Here is a 25,671-nt window from a genome sequence, read left to right as displayed (position 1 = left end):
TGTTTTTTTTTCCTACCTGTAGTGAGAGAGGGGTGTAAAAGTCTCCAGGTATACTTGTAGGTGTGACTGTATCACCTTTTCATTGCCAAATTTTGCTTTGATAGACTTGCTCCTATTAAGTCCACATACATTTATCATTTTAAAGTTTTCCTGAAGGATTGACCCTTTTAATATTATGAAATATTCCTCTTTACTTCCGGTTAATCATTCTTAGCTGGAAAATTTGAATTGTCTGATAGTAATATTTTCACAACATTTTCTAATGCTTGGCTTTTTCATGTATATATTTCTGTATTTTTCCTACTCTTTTCCTTTCATCTTCCTGTTTTTTCATTTAAATAATCTTTGCATGCAGCATATAGCTAGGTCATTTAAAACCTTCTGGTTCAGCATTCTTTGTCTTTCAATTGAAATCTTTCATCCACTTTAATTTAATGTAAAAATTTTATTGTTGCATTTAGAGCTACTAATTTTCTGTTTTTTTTTTCCACATACTGCATGCTGCCCTGCCCCTCTGTTTGTCCTTTCCTGTCTTATTTTGGGTTAATGAAATATGTTGTATTATTTAACTTAATATCATCTATTGGCCATTTTGGGGTTGCAATTTATCTGCAGTTTATCTGCAGATTATCTGCTTTGTCCTTTATGGTCCCTGTTTCCTGAGATTTCCTCTGTTGCCTCCCAGCCTCTCTGGAGCCTCAGACACCATCCTCTGACACCTTTAGCAATGCTAGTAAAGGTTTCTGCTTGAGCGTTAGTCATTCTGACTCTGGGAAAACTGGAATGTGCCCTCAAGAGAAGAAACGTAGTGTTTCTACCATCCAGTTTTATTCCCTTTCCTTTGAAAGTTGAACTCCTTCAGTTGCCTGTTTTTGATTGGTCTCTAGGGCTTTAAATAGGATTTTAAATTTTATCCCGAGTTTACTATGACTGTCACCTTGGGAGAGGAATTCAGATTAAACTACTCCATTATTCCCGGAAATGGAATTGGAAAAATGATTCTTTTTTGGCTTCCTTATAAAAACAGTCCAGGTAGATTCTGAGCCACACATGGCTTGGCAAGTCCTATGATTTAGATATACACAAATTCTGTGCAGTGAGATGATCAGCCTGTCTTTTTAAATCAGTTCCATCCTTAGCTTCCTTATTCTTAAGCTGAATCAAATGATGTGGCTATAGAGACATAGCTTATTGAGTAGAGCAGACATGTTTTCTTCTTGCTTTACTATGAAATCTATTTTATCAGATTAGGGAGTTTAAAAGCTTCCAGATTTGGGGATATCTTATTTTATATCTACTTTACATAATTTCCCATGCTCATTTCAAGATTCTTTAACTTAGGTTTCATAAAATAGTTACATTTAAATTGTTATTAAACACCAAAAGTACTCACTCTTCACTTATTTTCTGATTATCCTTTGTTCTTTTCCCCTCCGTGGTGGCTTATATGACTCTATATCCAGCAGTTGCATAGTCAACAAATTAATGCCTGCAGGCCTAGAAAAATAAAATAGATGTGTGAGCTAGGCCAGCATGGGGAAACATCGGAGAATTCTAGAGAATGAGGCAAACTGAAGAAGGCATGCATTATCTGAAAGGTCAGACTTGCCAGCTTTTGTGATGTGGGAAGTCTATGGAGCCGCACGGCCAGAACTTCCACTTTCAAGAGAAACTGTGAATATGAAGTTCTATGTGAAAGTTCCTGGATATTAACGTACCTTCAGGTCAAATCAAACATGTCTGATTGGTGTCTTAGCGGGGACTGCTGTAATAGTGCCGTACAGACTGAGTGGCTTAAACCACAAACACGTATTCCTTATGATTCTGGAAGCTAAGATGTCCGGGATCAAGATGCTGGCGAGTCCAGAGTCTAGTGAGGGCCTGCTTCCTGGCTCACAGCCGGCGAGGCCCTCACTGTGTCCTTACGTGGCAGAAAGGGCGAGGCTCCCTGTGCGGTTTCTTCTGCAAGAGAACAGATCCCATTCCCGCGGGCTCTGGCCTTAGGACCTGACTGCCCCCCAGAGGTCCCGTCCCCAGATGCCACCCCGCGGGGGATGCCACCCCGCGGGGGATGCCACCCCGCGGGGGATGCCACCCCGCGGGGGATGCCACCCCGCGGGGGATGCCACCCCGCGGGGGATGCCACCCCGCGGGGGATGCCACCGTGTGGGTACGTGCAGAGCCCTCGCCTCTCCCTGCTTGTTTGTTCCCAAGGCTGGCCCCTCTGGCAGTGGCACACGCCCCCTCGCGCCCACCTGCCCAGACCCGGGCGCCTGTGCTCCGCTCACGCTTCCTCTCCTCGTGACGCTGCTGAGAGTCTTCCAGTCTCTGCTGTTCATCTCCCCTAATGAGAAAGCTGTGTTTTATCGTCTTAGAAAACCTTTTACGACTTAATTTCGCTGTCTTTGTACCCTAGGAGTTGTGCTTCAATTCCCAATGTCTTTTATTTCTCCCCATAGTTTTTCAATTTAATTTTATTTATGGCTGGTATTGATGCACAGGCTTTTTTCTTGTTCTTTACTTTTTTTTTTGTACACTTTTTAAAGGTCACTTTCAATTTACAGGCGTTACAAAATATTGGCTATATTCACTGTGTTGCCCAGAACATCCCTGAACCTATCTTATACCCAGCAATTTGTATCTCCCACTCCCCAAGCCCTAAATTGCCCCCTCCACACAGGTAACCACTGGTTTGCTCTCTGTATCTCTGTTTGCTTCTTTTTATATTCACAAATTTGTTGTATTTTTTAGACTTCATATACAAGTGATATCATACATTGATTTTCTTTCTCTGACTTATTTCACTTAGCATAACATCCTCCAAGTCCATCCATGTTGCTGAAAATGGCAAAATATTGTTATTTTTATGGCTGAGTAGTATCCCATTATTTATACAATATACAACCACATCTGTATTCATTCACTATCGATGGAACTTTTCATTTTATGTTGGAGTATAGTTTATTGGGCTTCCCTGATATCAATTTACCAGGGGCTCCCTGGCAGCTCGGCTGGTACAGAATCCACCAGCAATGCAGGAGACCCTGGTTCTATTCCTCGGTTGGGAAGATTCCCCTGGAGATGGGGATACGCAACCCACTCCAGTATTCTTGGGCTTCCCTGGTGGCTCAGACAGTAAAGAATCCGGCTGCAATGCAGGAGACCTGGATTTGATCCCTGGGTTGGGAAGATCCCCTGGAGAAGGCCATGGCAACCCACTCCAGTATTCTTGCCTGGAGAATTCCATGGACAGAGGAGCCTGGTGGGCTACAGTCCATGGGGTCGCAAAGAGTCAGACAGGACTGAGTGACTGACACTTTCACTTTCGTAGTTGATTAACAGTGGGCCATAAGATTTTTAAAGTGTGAGGGCGGGACTTCCCCGTTTGCCCAGTGGTTAGGACTCTCTGCTTCCAGTATGGGAGTGGGTCGTGGGTTCGATCCCTGGTTGAGGACTAAGATCCCACATGCCCTGTGGCCAAAGAAATAAATTAATTCATTTAAAAAAACTGTGAGGGAAGGTAAAACTTAGGAGAATTATTGATTTGGAGGAGATCATAGATTATTCAATCCAAGCCCTTTAGTTGACAGATGAGGAAACTAAAGCTTAGTTAGTTAAAAGTGATGGAGTGTGTAAGCTAATGGCCAAGTCTCAGGAGTCTAAACCACCTGTATATTTCTCTTTCCGCCACAGACACGACGTTCAATAGATTTAGGAAAAGTTACTTTTCCATTCACTCTCAAAGATGGATTTTTTTTTTTCTGTTTCTTCCTCTATGTTCTTCTTAGACTGGCAGAGTGACATAGAATCAGATTCTTTAGCTCCAAAGAGATAAAAATATCTTTCCCCTAAGATTGGGAGTATCTGATAGCCTCATCCAATTACTTAAATTTGGAAAAGAGGAATATTATTAGTCAGCTTATACTTTATAGTACCTCTTTCCCCTTAAGAGCCTGAAAGACAAGGAAGTATCCTGGTTGTGAAAGAATAGAATTTTCCTATAATCTGAGCTATCTGTTCTGTCTTAAATTCTTAAGCAGAATTGAATTTTATTAAGAAACCTGTAGCAATGCTATAATAGATAAATATTACACTCTAGTATGCAGTTGCCTTTTGAACATAGTCATTATACCACAGGATGGCATCCTAAATCAATTTCTGTGAGTCTGTGCTAAGGTAAAAGCATAAGGCTCTGCATATATAAAGCCTAAGCTTGTCTAATCCAAAGACCTAGATGAATCACATTATGATAAGCTTCAATTCATGAAAAGTATTTGTACCTTCTTTCTTCAGTACCTGATATGAAAAAGGTAGCAATTGTTTTTATGAAATAAAACTGCACTCACCGTCAATATACATGGTTAAAGAGCTTAAATATTTACACTGCAAGTAAATGAAATGTATTCACCTAATTTTTAGTACATTAAAAATGAAAACCTTGGAGGTTTCCCTGGTGGTAAGAAGGTTAGGGCTCTACCTTCTTACTGCTGGGGCCCTGGATTTGACCTTTGGTCGGGCAGCTAAGATCCCACAAGCCACATGGCATGGCCAAAAAAAGGAAAGAATGAAATTGAACTACAAAACAAAATTATCAAGGTGATTAAATGTTTTTTTTTAACAAAACCTCTTACATTTCCAGTAGCAATTGGTAAATAAAAACATTTTGTTGTATCTTTGTGTTTTCAGTGCAGTATTATTAAGAAATCACAGAGTTAAACCGCAAATAATTATATCTATCTTCAAAAATAATGCCAAAGGGATAGCTCCCTCTGTGCTTGAAATGTTTAATCTCTTATATCTTTGTTGGCGTTATAATTTGCTGTTTCTTTACCAGCAAAGAGAACATATGTTTGTCCTTTTAAAAAATTGACCAAGTATTTATTTCATTCCATTGATACTTAATAATAGTCATCACTCTTTCAGAAAGACCAGCCTATTTTTATTTTGCTGCTAATAAATATGATGGGCTTCCTCGGTGGCTCGGATTGTAACGAATCTGCCTGCAGTGCGGAGATATGGGTTTGATCCCTGGGTCGGGAAGATTCCCTGGAGAAGGAAATGGCAACCCATTGTAATGTTTCTTGCCTGGGAAATCCCATAGACAGAGGAGCCTGGTGAGCTGCAGTTCATGGGTTTGCGAAAGAGTCGGACACGACTGAGCGACTGAACAACAACAAAGTAACTATAATGGTTGCGAAGCTGGCATGAAATGAATGATGTCCGCTTTGTTTATCCCCATAGCAGCTCAGCAGTGTCTGTGCTGATTTCCTGGAGCTCACAGAAGTGTATTCCATGGAATGATAGAACATGACGTTGTGCAGCTTTCAACGCCTCTGTCAGTGGACATTCAGGATCCCTTCTTTTTAATTCTTCTTATTGCAAACGAAGCTGCTGTGCACACTTCTGTACTGCTTCCTGGTGCACACATGGGCCTGTTTTTCTAGGGTGTGCCTAGGAGTAGGTCATGGGATATTGTGCATGTCGAATTTTAAAGATCCGTCTAGTCAAAGCTACGGTTTTTCCTGTGGTCATGTATGGTTGTGAGAGTTGGACTGTGAACAGGGCTGAGCACCGAAGAATTGATGCTTTTGAACTGTGGTGTTGGAAAAGACTCTTGAGAGTCCCTTGGACTGCAAGGAGATCCAACCAGTCCATTCTAAAGGAGATCAGCCCTGGGATTTCTTTGGAAGGAATGATGCTAAAGCTGAAGCTCCAGTCCTTTGGCCACCTCATGCAAAGAGTTGCCTCATTGGAAGAGTCTCTGATGCTGGGAGGGATTGGGGGCAGGAGGAGAAGGGGACGACCTAGGATGAGAAGGCTGGATGGCATCACTGACTCGATGGATGGATGTGAGTCTGAGTGAACTCCGGGAGTTGGTGATGGACAGGGAGGCCTGGCATGCTGCGATTCACGGGGTTGCAAAGAGTCAGATACGACTGAGCGACTGAACTGAACTGAATTTTAAAGACACTGCCATTTCCCTCCCCACTCCCCAGCGGTTGTGAGACTCCCCCCTGCTTTACATTCTCACCAACACTTACTACTGTCAGACTTCTTTATTTGGGGGAGTCAAGTAAATGAACTTCCCCGGTGACTCAGTTGGAAAAGAATCCGCCTGCAATGCAGGAGACCTGGGTTTCGTCTCTGGATCTGGAAGAGCTCCTGCAGAAGGGAATGGCAACTCCCTCCAGTATTATGCCTGGGAAGTCCTATGGACAGAGGAGCCTGATGGGCCGCAGTCTGCGAATTGAACACGACTTAGCAACTAAACTAGCAGCACCACCAATGGATGAACAGAAGTTCACTATAGTCATTTTTAATGGGCTTGATTTTAACTTATTTTTGTGTATTTATCTACTGGATAACTTCTGAAATGGCTATTCTTATCATTTGCCCATTTTTCTTTTGCTGTATACATTTTGTTGGCTGAATTGTAGTTTGCTTTTTCATACTTGCTATGTTATTTAGTGATTAACATAACTTCTTAATTTTAATGAGCTTGAATTTATTCCTTATAAGAAAGCATCCTTCCCCACACCTATATCATAAAAATTATGCTGCTATATTTTCTACCAAAGGTTTAAAAAGTCTTGTATTTAAGTCATTAAAGAATTTGTGGTTATGGTGTGGGGTAGGAACATGGACAGGATAGACGTGCGTCTGAGTGAACTCCGGGAGATGGTGATGGACAGGGAGGCCTGGCGTGCTGCGATTCATGGGGTCGCAAAGAATCGGACACGACTGAACGACTCAACTGAACTGAATTGAGGAAGCTAGACATTTTTTCCAATTTGAATAGAAATATTCATACACCGTTTACCAAAAACGCTGCTCCGCTCACACTATCAGCTCTGCTGTATGTTAAGCAGATATCAGTTTTCCATGTAGACAATAGATTTATGTGGGCCTTTTGACCTATTCCATTTGTTAATTTACCCCTTTGTTAGTATGTCATTTTAGTTATTTACTACAAATTCAGTCAGTGTTTACATTTTTTGAGCCAATTCCTCCTACTGTCTTCTTTAGCAATGTTTTTGCTTTTGCTGTAGTCTTCTGTGTAAATTTTAGAATTAAGTTGGTATGTTTCTTGGAAAAGTTTCCAGGGATTTTGCTTTAAATCTTATCTGGGGAATTTTACTCCTTTATGATACAAAGTATACCCTTTATGAATATAGGATAGATTTTCATTTAATCAGGGATTTCAAAATAATTTTCAAAAAGTCTTGAAATTTCTAGCATAAATATTACTTCATCTTTTTGTTGGATTTAATTCTAGACTTTTTTTTTACTATTATGGATATAGTTTTAGAAAAATTTAAAACATATAGAAAAGTAGAGAGAATAGTATAATTAGTCCCCTTTTACACAACCTCTAGCCTCAACAGCTGTTAATTATGGTGATCTTGTTTTACGTGCCCTACTGCACATTCTGTCCTGCCAACCCCCGACTATTTTGAGGCAAAATCCTAACATCATATATTTCACTTATAATTGATGAATAATGACATTAAAATATTTTAAGGAAAAGTATGTCTAATAGTCATAAATATATAGGAGTAAATATGTTTTACATTAAGTATCTAATACATAGCCAATTTTCTAAAGTCTCTTAATAAAACTCTACAGTTTTTGTATGAAATTTGTGACTAATGTGGGTTTTTAATTGTCCTTTCAGATCCTTGAGTCTTTAATTAGTTTCTCTTGACTCACTGCACTTGTTGGTGTTACATTAAATTTTGAATAGAAGCAGTATTAGCATTTTGTTTCCAAGTTGTATGGAACTGTTTTGAAACTTTCACCATTAGAATATTTACTGTAGGTTTTGTGAAACATGATTTATCAGAGTACAAAGAAATCTTTAATTCATAGTTAACTGTGACTTATGAATAATTATTTAATTTTATCAAGCTGTGCTCTCCATTATTGAGATGCCATCTTTTCTCTTTCCATTTGTTATACAGCATTGAATGGTACTGATATCCCATTACTGAGATGGCTCCAAACTTGTCATCATGCTTCCTTTCCCTAAGGCCCCCCGTCCAGCCTGCTTCTGTCTCGCTGAGTGCGGCCTGCTAGTGTTTTGCTCGGGTTTCCTGTCTGTGTTGTCTGGAGGCACTGTTCTGTCATCTTCTTCTCTTACACTTTCTTTGTCTGGTTTTGGCATCACGACAGTATCAACCTCATGGAATAGTGTCCTCTTCTATTTTTTTGACGAGTTTATGAGACACTAATGCTAAATCTTCTTTAAAGGCTTCGTAGAATGCAGTAAGACCATCTAGTGTCAGACTTTTGGTTTATAAGACTTTGGTGTTGCTTTTACTAAGTCAGCCTCTACTTTTTATCTTGTTATACAGGTCTATTCAGGTTTTTATTTTCTTCTTGAGCCATTTTCAGAAATTTGTAGTTTCTAGGTACATTTCAACCAGGTTATCTGTTTCATCAGCAAGCAGTTGTTCAAAGTATTCCCTTGTAAATTTTTTTTATTTCTGTAAGGTCATAGCAACGTCTCCTCTTTCATCTCGATTTTGGAACTTTGCATCTTCTTTTTATTCAGTCAGTATAGCTAAAAGTTTTTCATTTTTGTTGATCTTTCAAAGAATCAACTTTTGGATCTGCTGACTTTCTCTGTTGTTCCTCTACTAAATATCTCATTTACTTCCGTTCTGATTTTGTTTCCTTCTTTCTGCTGGCTTTAGGTTTAGTTTGTGCTGGTTTTTTAGTTTCATATAAGGTGGAGGTTAGATTATTGATTTGAGAATTTTCTTCTTTAAAAAAACTTTTTTGCATGTTGTATTTTATTTTTAATCAATTGCAAAATATGTTCCCATTTCCTTGGTTATTTGTTCGTGTCTCAGCTGCTTATTTGAATGTATTGTTTAATTCTACATACATGTGAATTTTCCAGATTTTCTCCTTTCTGATTTCCCATTTCATTCCATTGAGTATTAAAAAATTGTGTACAATTTCAGCCCTTTTTAATGTGCTGAGACCTGTTTTATGTCCAGCTGTATGGTTTATCTTGAAGAACATTCCATGTTCACATATAGTCTTGACATTATTATGCCTACATGGTTAATAGCATTATCAAAGTCTTCTATCCCTGTCTAGCTATTTTATATATTATGGAAAGTGGGATATTGAACTCTCCTCTGTTATTGTTGAATCGGCTATTATTCCCTTCAATTTTATCAGTTTTTGCTTCATCTATTTTAGGGTCTCTTATTTGGTGTACACATATTTGTAATTATTTCTTGATGGATTGACCTTTTTATGATTATTAAATGTCCTCTAGTAGCATTTTTGAAAGTACCTTTGAAATCTGTTAGTTTCATATTAGTATATATTTGACTACTGTATGCATGATATTTTTTTCATCGTTTTACTTTAAATTTTTACAAGACTTTGAATCTAAAGTGTGTTTCTTATTGACAGCAGATAAATGTTTTTAAAAATATTCTTCCAATCTCTGCTTTGGCTGGAATATTTCATCCATTTATATTTAATACAATTAATGATAAGGTAGGACTTTTACCTGCCATTTTTAAATTTTTCATGTATGTCTTGTTTTTTATTCTTCGTTTCATCTATTACTGTCTTCTTTTGTGTTAAGTAGCTATTTATCTACTGTACTTTTTAATTACCTTTGAAGTTCTTTTAGTTGTGTGTTAAAATTCTTTTCTCCAAGGTTGCCGTGGAGGTTATAATTAATATCATAACTTACAAAACTTCAGTTCTCATTTAGTTCACAGCTTATTTCCAACAGTTACAAAACTGCTCTTCTGTAGCTCCCTTCTTTCCTCCATTTTGTGCTGTCATGTTCCTAAATAAAGAAGAGGAAGGTATTATTCAGAGCATCGTTTCTCAGCTCACTCTTCATAAAGAAGCTGCTGCTGCTGCTGCTAAGTCACTTCAGTCGTGTCCGACTGTGTGTGACCCCATAGACGGCAGCCCACCAGGCTCCCCCGTCCCTGGGACTCTGCAGGCAAGAACACTGGAATGGGTTGCCATTTCCTTCTCCAATGCGTGAAAGTGAAAAGTGAAAGGGAAGTCGCTTAGTCGTGTCTGACTCTTAGCGACCCCATGGACTGCAACCCACCAGGCTCCTCCATCCATGGGATTTTCCAGGCGAGAGTACTGGAGTAGGGTGCCATTGAGGAAGGCCTTATTCAGAGGACCTTTTCTCAGCTCACTCTGCATGAAGACAAGGCGGGCGTTATTCGGAGGACCGTCTCTCGGCTCACTCTCATATGCAGTCGCGCCAGGTGCTAGTCCCATCTTCTGAAGAAAGTATACTCCAATAACCTAAGGCTTTGGCTGGCTTTCTGCTTCATCTGTTAATGTCTACTTTTCACAGTTCATAGACTGTTCAAAATGCGTTCCTTTTTGTTTTCAAAATCTTAAAATTACATATTTATTGTGTGCATGTGTGTGTAGTGGGAGCTATTATATATTTTCATGGGTTTGGCAAGAAAGAGGGAGAAGAAAGACTGTACTTTATCTTATCACCATAAGCCAGTGGTCAATGTCTTCATTATAAATAGAAATCTATAGCTGAAAGAAAAGCTTTTTATATAAGAATGTTTAGCTTTTTGGTAAGAGGTCTAAGAAGGGAAATTTGATTTTTCTGACTTCTGTCTTCTGTGCTGTGATCAGTTGTATCTGACTCTTTGTGACCCTGTGGACAGTAGCTGGCCAGGCTCCTTCGTGCATGGGGTTCTCCAGGCAAGAATACTGGAGTGTGTTGCTATTTCCTCCTCCACGGGATCTTCCCAACCCAGGGATTGAATCTGTGTCTCCTGAGTCACCTGCGTTGCAGGTGGGTTTTTTCTTGACTTCTGTTGCTTTCCTCCAGGTATATGTTGGTCTTTCCAGTGAAACAATAATCTGGAAAGGTTTTTTTTTTTTTTCCATTCCTATATAGAACAATGAAATTTAACATTGGAAGGCTTATATGATAAGCAAAATAGGAAGTTATGATGAATTTCTAGAAACACTTAAAATCCACAGTTGAAATCACATGAAGGATATAATTTTGCATACAAATGCAAGGTCTAAGATTCACCATTAATTAAGTCCCATGTGCCAACTTAGAACAGATGTATGTGTTTACCAAATAATTATGAGTTATTTATTAGTAATTAAAAGATAACAGCTACTAAATGCATATTAATTAGTTACATAAGACAAAATGACGTATAGTAACCTTTTAATTTCAAGTATAAAACAAGTATAAATCAAAGAAGCAGATATTTGAATGAAAAATAAACTGTTAATTAACTTGCCATACTAACCAATCTTCAGTGCTAGAGAAAAGACACTTGTCAGTGTACATGCTGGGCTGCCCAGGTGGCGCCAGTGGTGAAGAACCTGCCTGCCAATGCTGGAGACCCAGGAGACCTGGGTGTGTCCTTGGGTCAGAAGAAGCTCCCCTGGAGGAGGGCATGGCCACCCACTCCAGTATTCTTGCCTGCAGGATCCCCTGGACAGAGGAGCCGGGCGGGCTGCAGCCCACAGCGTTGCAGAGTCAGACGGGATGGAAAGTACAGGGCCTTCCCTGGGGGCTCAGACGGTGAAGAGTCCGCCTGCGATGCGGGAGACCTGGGTTCCGTCCCTGGGCTGGGAAGATCTGCTGGAGAAGGGAAAGGCAGCCCACTCCAGTATTCTTGCCTGGAGAACTCCATGGACAGAGGAGCCTGGTAGGCTTCCAGTTCGGGGGATCTCAAAGAATAGGACACTACTGAGCGACTTTCACTTCACTCACCGTGTATCTGCTACTGTGAAATAGGTTGATTTTTTTTTCCATGTCGCACCACACTTCAGAGAACCAGTTAAAGGTGAGTTTATAGATACCAAACAAAATGAGTGAGAGACAACTCCCACTGCATTAAAAGCATTATGCTCCTTAGGAAAATGTGGGGACTGGGAGAAGCGCTGCCCATGTACTCTCTTACAAATCGAGTGAACAAAACATAACTCAAATCTTCTACTTAGGTGTGGTCAGTAGCTTAGTATGAATTCTGTACCTTTTCACTTTCATTATCTCACTCTGCTTTCTTTGGAGGAGAAATATCTCTAAATTATTCACACTACTAGGGTGAGTTGCTCAGAGGCTTGCATTTGGATCTAAATAAAGGATGACAAAATATGCTGGTAGACTATTCCAATAAGAACTGCATATAAAAAAATCCAAAATACTCATTGCTAGTAGATCAGACAAGTAAGCTATGGTATAGTCATTGATAATCAAATGTTATATAATTTTTAAGATGAAAGGAATATTATTGCATGCAAAATAATTTTGAACTAAAGAAAATGATGATTTTTTAATTAAAAATAAATCAGTTAAATTAATACCTTAGGCTTTAAATAAATTGCTGTGATTCATGAATTCTTGTATATTTTAGGGGAAAAGGGAAGTCACAGAGCCATGCAGTTTGGCCATGGTTATTAGAGTCGGTTAACGTTTTCCAGAATTTCTGATTCTATCACAGCTTTATAGACCTAACCATAGACTTAGTGGCAGTTATAGTCTGAACTAAGGATATCATCTATAGCTTTTTACTATCTTATTCTTAAACCGCAAAGAGAAAACAAAATCAACATCTTCATCTGCTCTTAATCCAAACACTTCTATGTCTATAAAATACACGGGCAAAACAGTGTTTAGAATACCATTAGCTGGATGAAATACAGATACAGGAGTGGTCTAACACAAACAAGGCAAATTTGCCACCTTTAAAGCTCAATAAATTCAAACCATTGTTTTGTGATATTAACATCTTGAAAATTGTGTTAACTTGCTGTGTTCTGCTTACAGGCTTTCAACACTGAGGCCCCCAAATGAATTTTCAGTAGGTCTTATCTGTCTTGCACTTTGCATTTAATGCTCTGAATTTTATTACCCGAATCTGCTTCCATATTTACACATGCAAAATGTGGTAGAGAATTGAAGTCATTTTTATGGATAATCCAAACCGAATTCGTGGCCTCAGTTCCTAAATATTTCAGATGAAGTTGTATTTCTCTGAGTTCGAGTTTTAGGATAATTATTTTAGTTCTGTATTTGATGTACACAGGCAAATCCTTAGAATTCAGTGTGTAGAAAAGTGCTGAGGGCAGGGATTTCAAAATGAAAGGAAGGAATCTATTTTAAAGTGCAGTAAGAATTTGAATTTATGGTTATAATTTTGGCTTAAAGTCAGAAAGCTTTCTCTTTTTAATATTTCATTAACATTTTAGTGATCTAGAGGTCTAAAGATCTCTTCAAGAAAATTAGTGATACCAGGGAGCATTTCATCAGGTTCAGTTCAGTTTAGTGCAGTCGCTTAGTCATGTGCAGCTCTTGGTGATCCCACGGACTGCAGCACGCCAGGCCTCCCTGTCACTCACCAACTCCAAGAGTTTACCCAAACTCATGTCCATTGAGTCAGTGATGCCATCCAGCCATCTCATCCTCTGTCATCCCCTTCTCCTCCCACCTTCAATCTTTTCAGCATCAGGGTCTTTTCAAATGAGTCAGCTCTTTGCAATAGGAGGCCAAAGTATTGAAGTTTCAGCTTCAAAATCAGTCCTCCCAATGAACACTCAGGACTGATTTCCTTTAGGATGGACTGGTTGGATCTCCTTGCAGTCCAAGGGACTCTCAAGAGTCTTCTCCAACACCATCAGTTCAAAAGCATCAATTCTTTGGTGCTAAGCTTTCTTCACAGTCCAACTCTCACATCCATACCTGACAACAGAAAAACCATAGCCTTGACTAGACGGACCTTTGTTGGCAAAGTAATGTCTTTGCTTTTTAATATGCTGTCTAGGTTGGTCATAACTTTCCTGCGAAGAAGAGTAAGTGTCTTTTAATTTCATGGCAACAGTCACCATCTGCAGCAATTTTGGAGCCCAGAAAAATAAAGTCTGACACTATTTCCACTGTTCCCCCATCTATTTGCCATGTAGTGATGGGATTGGATAACATGACCTTAGTTTTCTGAATGTTGAGCTTTAAGCCAACTTTTTCACTCTCCACTTTCACTTTCATCAAGGTGCTCTAGTTCTTCTTCACTTTCTGCCATAAGGGTGGTGTCGTCTGCATATTTGAGGTTATTGATATTTCTCCCAGCAATCTTGATTCCAGCTTGTGATTCATCCAGCCCAGAGTTTCTCATGATGTACTTTGCATATAAGGTAAATAAGCAGGGTGACAGTATACAGCCTTGACATACTCCTTTTCCTATTTGGAACCCAAGATGGAACTCAAGATGGACAGGTCATGGTGGAGAGTTCTGTGGTCCACTGGAGAAGGGAATGGCAAACCACTTCAGTATTCTTGCCTTGAGAACCCCATGACCAGTATGAAAAGGCAAAAAGGTAGGACAGTGAAAGATGAACTCCCCAGGTCACTAAGTGCCCAATATGCTACTGGAGATCAGTGGAGAAATAACTCCAGAAAGAATGAAGAGATGGAGCCAAAATAAAAACAACACCCAGTTGTGGACGTGGCTGGTGATAGAAGCAAGGTCCAAAGCTGTAAAGAGCAATACTACATAGGAACCTAGAATGTTCCATGAATCAAGGCAAATTGGAAGTGGTCAAACAGGAGATGGCAAGAGTGAAAGTCGACATTTTAGTAATCGGTGAACTAAAATGGACCGGAATGTGGGAATTTAACTGAGATTTTTTTTTTAATCTAAAGATGGGCACGATAAAGGAAAGAAATTGTATGGACCTAACAGAAGCAGAAGATATTAAGAAGACGTGGCAAGAATATACAGAAAAATTATACAAAAAAGATCATCATGATCCAAATAATCATGATGGTGTGATCACTAACCTTGAGCCAGACATCCTGGAACAGAAGGCAAGTGGGCCTTAGGAAGCATCACTATGAACAAAGATAGTGGAGGTGATGGAATTCCAGTTGAACTACTTCAGATACTAAAAGGTGATGCTGTGAAAGTGCTACACTCAATATGCCAGCAAATTTGGAAAACTCAGCAGTGGCCACAGGACTGGAAAAGGTCAATTTTCATTCCAAGCCCAAAGAAAGGCGATGCCAAAGAATGCTCAAACTACTGCACAATTGCACTCGTCTCACACGCTAGTAAAGTAATGCTCAAAATTCTCCAAGCTAGGCTTCAACAGCACATGAACCATGAACTTCCAGATATTCAAGCTGGTTTTAGAAAAGGCAGAGGAACCAGAGATCAAATTGCCAACATCCACTGGATCATCAAAAAAGCAAGAGAGTTCCAGAAAAAATATTTACTTCTGCTTTATTGACTATGCCAAAGCCTTTGACTGTGTAGATCACAGCAAACTGTGGAAAATTCTTCAAGAGATGGGCATACCAGACAACCTGAATTGCCTCCTGAGAAATCTATATGCAGGTCAGAAAGCAACAGTTAGAACTGAACATGGAACAACGGACTGGTTCCAAATCAGGAAAGGAGTACATTGAGGTTGTATATTGTCACCCTGCTTATTTAACTTATATGCAGAGTACATCATGAGAAACGCTGGGCTGGATGATGCACAAGCTGGCATCAAGATTGCTGGGAGAAATATCAATAACCTGAGACATGCAGATTACACCACCATTATGGCAGAAAGTGAAGAGGAGCTAAAGAGCATATTGATGAAAGTGAAAGAGGAGAGTAAAAACGTTGTCTTAAAACTCAACATTCAGAAAACTAAGATCATGGCATCCAATCCCATCACTTCATGACAAATAGATGGGGAAACAATGGAAACAGTGACAGACTTTATTTTTCTGGGCTCCAAAATCACTTCAGGTGGTGATTACAGACATGAAATTAAAGACGCTTACCCCCTGGAAGAAAAGCTATGACCTACCTAGACAGCATATTAAAAAGCAGAGACATTACTTTGCCAACAAAGGTCCATCTTGTCAAACCTATGGTTTTCCCAGTAGTCATGTATAGATGTGAGACTTGGAGTAGAAAGTAAGCTGAGCACCAAAGAATTGATACTTTTGAACTGTGGTGTTGGAGAAGACTCTTGAGAGTCCCTTGGACTGCAAGGAGATCCAACCAGTCCATCCTAAAGGAGATCAGTCCTGAATATTCATTGGAAGGACTGATGCTGAAGCTGAAACTCCAATCCTTTGGCCACCTAATGGGAAGAACTGTCTCATTTGAAAAGACCCTGATGCTGGGAAAGATAGGAGGCGGGAGGAGAAGGGGTCAGCAGATGATGAGATGGTTGGATGGCATCGCCGACTTAATGGATATGAGTTTGAGTAAACTCTGGGAGTTGGTGATGGACGGGGAGGCCTAGCGTGCTGCAGCCCCTGGGGTCACAAAGAATTGGACATGACTGAGATACTGAACTGAACATTCTATTGATCCGATTGATTTCCATAATGTGTGTACAATATAGCAGCAAAGGTGGGGCAATACTGATGATTAACACAGGAAAAATTCGTAGCATGGAATACAGTCAGCTTTGCTTTTAATATGTAAGGGTAAAAGATGCAATGCTTGCCGAGAGATTCTTATGGCTGAGACTTGTCACATGGTAACGCTATTCAGAATATGATAATGAATGCCTTTCCAGGATAATAATACCTAGTCTAATCCTCTCATTTTAAACTGAACACAAATATAAAGGATATTAAGAATATATTTGAGATGTCAATGAAATAAAATGTTGCCACAGGATAATGCTCTCCTGCTGTTTCATAAAATGCCGAGCCAAAGGGAAGACTCGCATTCCCAGAGTGGAGGACATTAACCCCATGGCACGCTTCACTGCAGTCATTGTGCTTCTATCATGTGAATGATGTAGATTCAATCAATTCCCTTGATGTATGTTGATGTAGCGAATTGTTTATCATCATTGTAGAGTCGTTATATTCTTGAAGGCGATTTATCAAAGGAAATATAAATGTTTTAGGAGACAACTTTCAGGTTGAGGGGTAATAGAAATTTCTGACTAGCTGGAGATTGGTTTTCCTTGAGAAAGTAATAGTTAATATAGCAAAAGAGGGACAGTTGATTGACATACTCAAAAGGTTTGTGTAGTAGTCATGTTAATAGCACAGTTCCACATCTCAATTTGCTGACAAGTAAAACATAGTGATTAAATAAAATTATTTGAGCAAAAAAAATCACAATGACACATCGAAATTTGAATTTCTGCTCGGAATGCTTTACTAAGTCATTTACAAAACTGGCTTTGTTACTTTGAATAATGATTACTGCAAAACAGCTGACATCTTTAGATAACAGCACCATTCCGTATTTCTAAGTACTGCTATATAATACAACAAAGGCCCATTGTGCAGGATAGGTTAAAGGTTCTTAGAGAAGCTTAACCATCTAAGCCAAACCAAGCATTATTCCCAATGGAAAGTGAAAACTAACTTCTTGTTTTCTTCTCTTTGAAAATACATAATAATAGTTGGATATATTCCATTGACTGTGTTTAGAATATTATATTCCATATAGAAATATTAGTTCCTTATATCTGAAAGAGGCCTCAAGTTTGCTTTGAGAACCTTTTCCAGTTTTTCAAATGAACCCAAACCACTGCAGTTAATTTACTGTTCTCAAAGGTAGATCTGATTTCACTTGCCTTTTTCTGTTTATTGACTATCTTAAAATAAGTCCATTTTGTATTTCTGAGGCCATCTATGGGACTTCCCTGGTGGTTCAGTGGTAAAGAATCTGCCTGCAATGCAGGAGACCCAGGTTCAATCCCTGGGTCAGGAAAAGCCCATGGGGGATGGCATGGCAACCTGCTCTAGTATTTTTGGCTGGAGAATCCTATGGACAGAGGAGCCTGGCAGGCTACAGTCCTTAGGGTCGAACAGAGTCAGACAAGACTGTGGCAAATAGAAGGGAAACAGTGGGAACAATGAGAGACTTTATTTATTTGGACTCCAAAGTCACTGCAGATGGTGACTGCAGCCATGAAATTAAAAGACTCTTGCTTCTTGGAAGAAAAGCTATGACCAACCTAGACAGCGTATTACAAAGCAGAGACATTACTTTGCCATCTAAGGTCCATGTCGTCAAGACTATGGTTTTTTCCAGTAGTCATGTATAGATGTGAGAGTTGGACTATGAAGAAAGCTGAGTGCCAAAGAATTGATGCTTTTGAACTATGGTGCTGGAGAAGACTCTTGAGAGTCCCTTGGACTGCAAGGAGATCCAACCAGTCCATCCTAAAGGAGATCCGTCCTGAATATTCATTGGAAGGACTGATGCTGAAGCTGAAACTCCAATACTTTGGTCACCTGATGTGGAGAACTGACTCATTTGAAAAGACCCTGATGCTGGGAAAGATTGAAGGCAGGAAGAGAAGGGGATGACAGAGGATGAGGTGGTTGGATGGCATCACCTACTCAGTGGACATGAGTCTGAGGAAGCTCCTGGGGTTGGTGATGACAGGGAATCCTGCCGTGCTACGGTCCATGGAGTCATAAAGAGTCGGACACAACTGAGCGACTGAACTGAACTGAAGGCCATCTATGTTACCACTTAAGGCCCACAGATCTGAAAATTAAAAGCTTCATCTTCAAAAATACAGCAAGCAAGGTAACTTAAAAAGCTAAAAGCTATTCTTTTCCATAAAAAGGCAAATCATCTCGTCTATGGAAGGAAAGGCCATTAAGGAAAAGTATCAACATGGCCAAAGTGGGTTAACAGTGACATCTGGAAAGTGCTCATGGAGTTGAGATGCTCTCTCTTTTTTTTTTTTTAGCATTTCAAAAATTTATTCATTTTTACTTACTTGCGTTTGGTTGCCCCGGGTCTTTGGTTTTGTGCACGGACTTTCTCCAGCTGCGGTGCTCAGGCTTCTCACGGGGCGGCTTCTCTTTGCAGAGCCGGGCTCCAGGCACGGGGCCTTCCGCAGCTGAGCTCCTGGGCTCCGGAGCACCAGCTCAGTGGCTGCGCGCAGGCTTAGCTGCTCTGCGGCACGTGGGATCTTCCCAGGTCGGGGGCGAACCTGTGTCTCCTGCACTGGCAGGTGGATTCTCTCCCACCGAGCCATCAGGGAAGCCCGAGATGCTCTCATGACCTGGTCATACCCTTGTCACTAGGCCGTTCACTGCATCACAGGCCACCCACTGCCAGTTCTTTGTGTGAAAAGATCTGGAATCATCACAGCCATATTTCTTCTATGTTAATCACAAATCTGTTTTTGAATTTCACAAAAGACCACAGTCTGGGGGGCAGTTCCAGAGGCTACAGGTCCAAGATGAAGAGCTCAGCAAGGCATGTCTTCCCTGTGGCTTGTAGGCTGCTGCCTTCTTACTGCAACCTCACATGGGCTTCTATGTCTGATGTCTCTTAGTGTGTTGGAATTTTTTCAGATTGGATTAGGGCTCATCCATGTGACCTCTGGGCTTCCCTGGTAGCTCAGCTGTTAAAGAATCTGCCTGCAATGCAGGAGGCCTGGGTTCGATCCCTAGGTTGGGAAGATCCCCTGGAGAAGGGGATAGGCTACCCACTCCAGTATTCTCACCTGGAGAATTCCATGGGCTGTGTAGTCCATGGGGTCGAAAAGAGTCGGACACGACTGAGTGACTTTCACTTTATGTGACCTCTTTTTCATCTTATTTACCTCTTCAAGGCTATCTCCAAATATAGTCATGTTGTGAATTGCTGTGGCTTAGGGCTGCAGTATATGAATGTGGGGGACACAGTTTTATTCATAACACATACTAATAAGATTTCTTTTGAATTTTAGTATTACACATAAAAAGAAAACTGAAGCTAGAAAATCGTTATAATATATGATCTTTTAAAAAGCATGGAAAAAAAAGATTTCGTGTTGAAAGGACTGTCGTTTTTATTCTTCTAAAGCTTTGTCCACAACCCCAAGTATATCATTGTGGTATAATATTACATTGATAAAGTATTTCTGTGTGTACTGAATGCCTTCTATGCTACTTCTTATCTTTCCTAAGCAGAATAAGTTTCTTGAGAAAAGATACCATGTTTCATATAAGTATGTATTATACCTCATAAGTATGTATTATGCCTCAAACCTACCACAGGGCCCAGGCCCTGGATAAATATTAAGGAAGTAATAGTTGGATGGATGGATGGATGAAATAATTTGCAAGTCACTTGTACATTTAGAGCTGTGATTTAGATATTTTATACCTGAGATTATTGCTAATGAGAAATACTCTCGATTATGGCAAGAGACACCTTAGGAATATTATTCTTTAGTGTACATAAAACTAGATCTTAAAATATGACTGCCAAACAGATTTAAGAAAGATTTTATTACATGGCTACCAGCCAAAACCATTGAGCAGAAAATAGAAAGGAAATAAAATTACACTGGCTTGGAATCCAGGTGGAGTTTTGCACATTCTTTCTCATTAAGCATCTATCTTGTTTCCTATCTGAGTTTCAGAGCCAAAGGAAGAGCTATGAACGTTTGACATATACTTAGTTCCAAACAGACTGTAAATACTCAGTAGTTTGGGTGTGCAAGCCAGGATGTGTGTTTATATTATCCACTTTCTGCACCGTAGTTCTCTGAACATAAATTTCTCCTCCTTCTTTAGAATTGTTTTACCCATCACCAAGAAATACCTATATCTTCAGCTTAACAAGGAAAAATTTAAATATCCAAGCAACAGTCATAATTTTGCTTCCTGGTGATAACTGCCAACAACATTTGTAAAATAAGCCTGCTAACATTTAGGTATATTTAAATATGTGTGTATATTAAAGCCATATAAATAAAGGTAAGTCTATCTCAGATTCAGCAAGGCTCCAAAAGGATGTACATGCTGAAATGAACTACTATGCAGGACTTCTTGAGAACTAGCTAAAGGGAAGGTTTGATTACTAGTCGCCAACGACTGGACTTTCCCGGTGGCCCAGTGGTAAAGAATCCGCCTGCAGCGCAGGAGATGCCAGTTCAGTCTCTGGGGTCAGGAAGGTCCCCTGGAGGAGGGCATGGCACCCCACTCAGTGTTCTTCCCTGGGAAGTCCCATGTGCAGAGGGGCCTGGAGGGCTGCAGTCCGCGGGGCCGCCCAGAGTCGGACAGACACAGTGACCGCGCGGCGGCGCGATGCTGGGCGCTCCTCCCGGGGGTTTAGGGCGCGGGCGCCTTTGGAGGAGGCTGCGGTCTGTGTCCGCCCTCTGGGAGAGTCTGCTCTGGCGTCGTCGCGAGGGGAGGGGAGGCGGCGCATTCAGCGTTCTCGGCACCTCGTGAAAGGCTCAGGCCGGAGGAACACACAGCGGTTTCAGGGTCACGAGAAGGGCCGCCCAGGAGCGAGAGGCACTCGGCGCGGGGGGCTGCAGGAGGCGGCGGCGGCGGGCAGCAGCGATGGGCTCGGGCAGCTCGGGGAGCCTCGCTTCTCGCCGAGGTCCTGCCCTTTGAGGCTCTCCAGGAAGCACGCCGAAGGCCAGCGTCCCCGCCGGCTCAGGCAACGCGGGAAGATCCCCTGGAGGAGGGCACGGCTGCCCGCTCCAGGGCCCCTGCCTGGAGAGCCCCAGGGACGGAGGAGCCCGGCGGGCCACAGCCCAGGGTCGAACAGGCTCCGAGGGCAGCGGCGCCGGCAGGGCAGCGCGGGGCGGCAGCGATCCTTGGCCTTCCCCCTCCCCACTTCCGCTGCTGCCTTCCCGCCCACCCTGGGACGGAGCCAGGGTCAGCAAGGAAGGGCTTCTGGAGAGAAAGAAGTCACTCGTGCCCACCATCCTTAGCACTGTTTCCAAGCTAAGCGATAGTAATCTAATGAAGTTTGCCCGTTAAATTTGACTATTTTACTAACTGAAGCTAAAACTAAAGTGACTGAAGAAATATTTTTCTGAAGTGATCGTAAAGCCCTGGATCTGGCCTGACCGAGATTTCATATAAGATATCGGAGAGATCTAGACCCAGCTGAAAACCAGTTGGAAAGGAGAGCCTGGAGGGAATTAAAGTGATATATTTTTACACACCGTGCAGAATTCTGTTCTTTCAACATTATGTATACAAATACCCACACACGAACCAAATATAACGCACTATTAAATAGACACAATGAATTACACTCAGCATAAGTCTGTACATATATAAAGTGGGGCTGTATTTGACACACTGTTTTAGAGTTTTACAGCTTGCCTTCTTGGTGGTGCAGTGGTAAAAACAATCAGCCTGCCAATGCAAGAGATGCAAGAAATGCAGGTTCAATCCCTGAGTGGGGAAGATCCCCTGGAGTAGGAAGTGGCAACCTATTCCAGTATTCTTGCCTGGAAAATACCATGGACAGAGGAGCCTGTTGGGCTACATGCAGTCTATGGGGTCTCAGAGTCAGACATGACTGAGCGTGTATCTGTTCATTTCTCATTTATCTATATGTCGTGATCAAGTATGTTTTTCTGCAGCATTATTTGTAATTACTTCAAAAAACCCTTGATTAGTTACTCATTTCATTTGACTATTTCCCTGTTGCTGGCCATTTATATTTTATTAAATTCATGCATGTTTGAATTAGTGTTTGCTGAAGTTAATATCCTTATAATGAATAAGTAGTGAACACCTTTCCTTATTGGAACAAGAGCGTAATAAGCATGGACTTGTGGTTGCAGAGATGCACAGTTAAGAAGAATTTAATGAAGTCTAGCTGGTTTACATGTTTCAGGTTCATTGCAAAGGGAGTCCATTTCACATATATCCTTTTCCAGACTCTTTCCCATTATAGGTTATCACAAGATACCGAATATAGAGTTCTGTGCTGCAGTCAGATTCTTGTTTATCAGTAGAGTGCATCTGTTCATCTCGAGCTCCCGATTTCCCCTCCTCCCTCCTTTCTCCTTTGGTAACCATAATCTTGTTTTCTGTGCCTGAGTCTTTCTCTGTCTTGTAAATAAGTTCATTCGTATCACATTTTAGATTCCACATATAGATCATATGATATTTGTCTTCATCTGACTTCCTTCACTTGGTAAGAATCCATGTTGCTGCAAATGGCATTGTTTCCTTCCACTTTACGTCTGGGTAATGTACGCATATTGCATAATTGTATATATATTCCGAATCTTTTTATCCATTCATCCATCGATGGACATTTAGATTGCTTTCATATCTCAGCTATTGCAAACAGTGCTGCTATGAACATTGGGATGTCTGTATCTTTTCAAATTAGAGTTTTTATCTTTTTTCCAATATATGCCCAGGAGTGGAATTGCTGGATTATATGGTAACTCTATTTTTATTATTTTAAGGACCCTCCATAGTGGTTGCATCAGTTTGCATTCCCGCCGCCAACCGTGTAGGAGGGTTCCCAGAGGGGCATGTATTTTAATAGTTGGTAAGTACTTCCAAACCACCAGTCAGAAATCTGTAACCAATTTGTCCTTCCCACCAGTAGCAAGTCATGTGCCATTCCCCACACTCTCTGCATTATTAACTTTTAATGCACAGAATTATCAACTTATTTTCCAAAATTAAAGTACAAAGTATGGCATAATGATTGCTAAAAGTCTGCGCGTCTCTGATTACTGTGGAGCTGCAAGCGCTGCGTGTTTGCTGATGGATCTGCACGATGATATTTCCATTTGCTAATTTTATTGGTCACTGCCTCCTGTCTTTTGGCCATTGTTTAAAAAGACAGTCTATTTGTTTATCTTTTTCTAATTGATTTACAATTATTTTGATATGTTAAAAATTTTAAACTGTCCCATATGTTGATATTATAGTACTCTGATAATCACTTACATCTGACCCTGCTCCTCTATCCATGGGGTTTTCCAGGCAATAGTCCTGGAGTGGATTGCCATTTCCTTCTCCAAGGGATCTTCCCAACCCAGGAATCGAACCTGGGTCTCCCACATTGTAGGCAGACGCTTTACCATCTGAGCCACCAGGGAAGTCTGATATTATAGTCCTCTGATAATCATTTCCATCTGACCCTTGAACAATGAGGTGGGTAGGAACACTGACCTCCCTTGAAGTCAAACATTCTGTGTAACTTACAGTCAGCCTTCCCTGTATGTGGTCCCACATGCAGGGATCCTCACTGTGTCACCGTGTAGCATTGTAGTATTTTCTACTGAAAGAAACCTGTGTATAAGTGGGTGCGTGCAGTTCAAACCTGGACTGTTCAAGGATCAACTATATTTAAATGTTTTTCTTGTTGTATTAGCCATACAGACATTTAATTTTCAGTTTTTCTCTAGTCAAACAAGTCAGCATTACCCTGCGTTTTTCTCTGTCTTTGGTATCAAAATTAGAAGGTTGTTTTTATACAATTATATTTATTAATATATTTAAATCTTAAATCTAAATGTAATTATAGCATTGCAACAAGGCCCTACTGTATAGCACATGGAACTATATTCAATATCCTGAGATAAACAGGAATGGAAAAGAATATTAAAAAGTATATATATATATATATGTATAACTGAATCATTTTGCTGTATAGCAGAAATTAACATTATAAACCAACTTCGATTTAAAAAAAGAAAAGTAAAATTAATTTAATGAAATAAAGTAGCCTATTGAAAGAGTATAATGTATATATGTATAAAAAATTGCCAAACATGAACTAAGTATCAAAGATAATAGAACAGCTGGAGGGCACCTGAGCTCTCTCTGCATTTTATTCTCCTTGTTCATATTATTCCTTTCTCTGTCTCTCTTTTTTAACAACAAAAAATGTATAGTTGCAAGTACATTCTCCATCTATCTACCTTCTCTTTTTCTTCAGAACTAATCACTATTCCATTTCAGGGCATTATTCATGTCCAAGTGTCTATTACCTATCCTAGATATCAATAAGCAATCTGCTTCCTTTCTGTAGGGCTTTAAACTTTTATTAAATTTTTTCTGATATGTCTATGTATTTTCAATATGCTTTTTTACTCAATATTGTGTTTTTGAAATTCAGTAACATGGGAATTTCCCCCTAACATTGTAAACTTTCGAGCCCCCATGCTGCTGTTCACAGATCTACTTCATTCATTGTGCCCAATGTGTGACCAGACCTTAGGTCGTCTCTTCTGTTGAAAATGAATAATTAGGTAATTCCAGCTTTTTTATTTTTCAATTCCAACTAATGTTAGGACGAAATTTCCAGCTCGCACTTTCTTGGGAGCATGAGTCAGAGCTTCCCTGAGTCAGAGCATACGTAGAAGTGGAATTGCTGAGTCATACAAGCGTGGGTTTCTCCGTCGTGTCCAACTCTTTGTGACCCCATGGACTAGAGCCCACCAGGCTCCTTAGTCTTCTGCCCACCTGGGTAAGGAAGCTTCCCTGGAGGCCCAGATGGTAAAGAATCTGCCTGCAATGCAAGAGACCCGAGTTCGATTGCTGGGTTGGGAAGGTCCCCTGGAGAAGGGAAAGGCTACCCACTCCCATATTCATGCCTGGAGAATTCCATGGACACGGTAGCCTGGTGGGCTGCAGTCAATGGGGTTGCAAAGAACTGGGCATGACCAAGCAACCAACACTTTCACAAGTGTGCTTTATTAAGCTTTACCAGCTATTGCCAAACTATTCTCCAAAGTGATTGTATAATTTACAGAATGGTGTGTAAGAATTCATGCTAATCCAAATTTTTGCCAAAAGCTAAGTAAAAGAGATTTAAATTTCTCTACCAATGTGAAGAATGGTGTCCCAGGCTTGCTCTGATTCGCATTCTCCTGCTACCCCTTCAGTTGTGCAGCTCTTAACAGGCTGAATTAGCTACTTTGAATCCT

At 40.6% G+C, this 25,671-nt stretch overlaps 1 protein-coding gene across 5 annotated transcripts in view; it reads left to right on the top strand.

Annotated features, from left to right (window-relative positions):
- The window catches only part of TMEM232 (transmembrane protein 232), a 277,979-nt gene that overhangs the window by 182,426 nt on the left and 69,882 nt on the right, over positions 1-25,671 (top strand). For 2 of the 5 annotated variants that reach the window (XM_069592669.1, XM_069592666.1), the window contains one exon: positions 23,194-23,279. The exons of the other annotated variants lie outside the window; for them this stretch is intronic. In XM_069592669.1, coding sequence (XP_069448770.1) covers positions 23,194-23,279 — 86 coding nt within the window. The remainder of the gene's footprint in view (positions 1-23,193; positions 23,280-25,671) is intronic. 5 annotated transcript variants of the gene reach the window in all.

This window comes from Ovis canadensis, chromosome 5 (assembly GCF_042477335.2).
Source record: "Ovis canadensis isolate MfBH-ARS-UI-01 breed Bighorn chromosome 5, ARS-UI_OviCan_v2, whole genome shotgun sequence".
NCBI lineage: Eukaryota > Metazoa > Chordata > Mammalia > Artiodactyla > Bovidae > Ovis > Ovis canadensis.
This window is presented reverse-complemented; position numbering and strand designations above follow the sequence as displayed.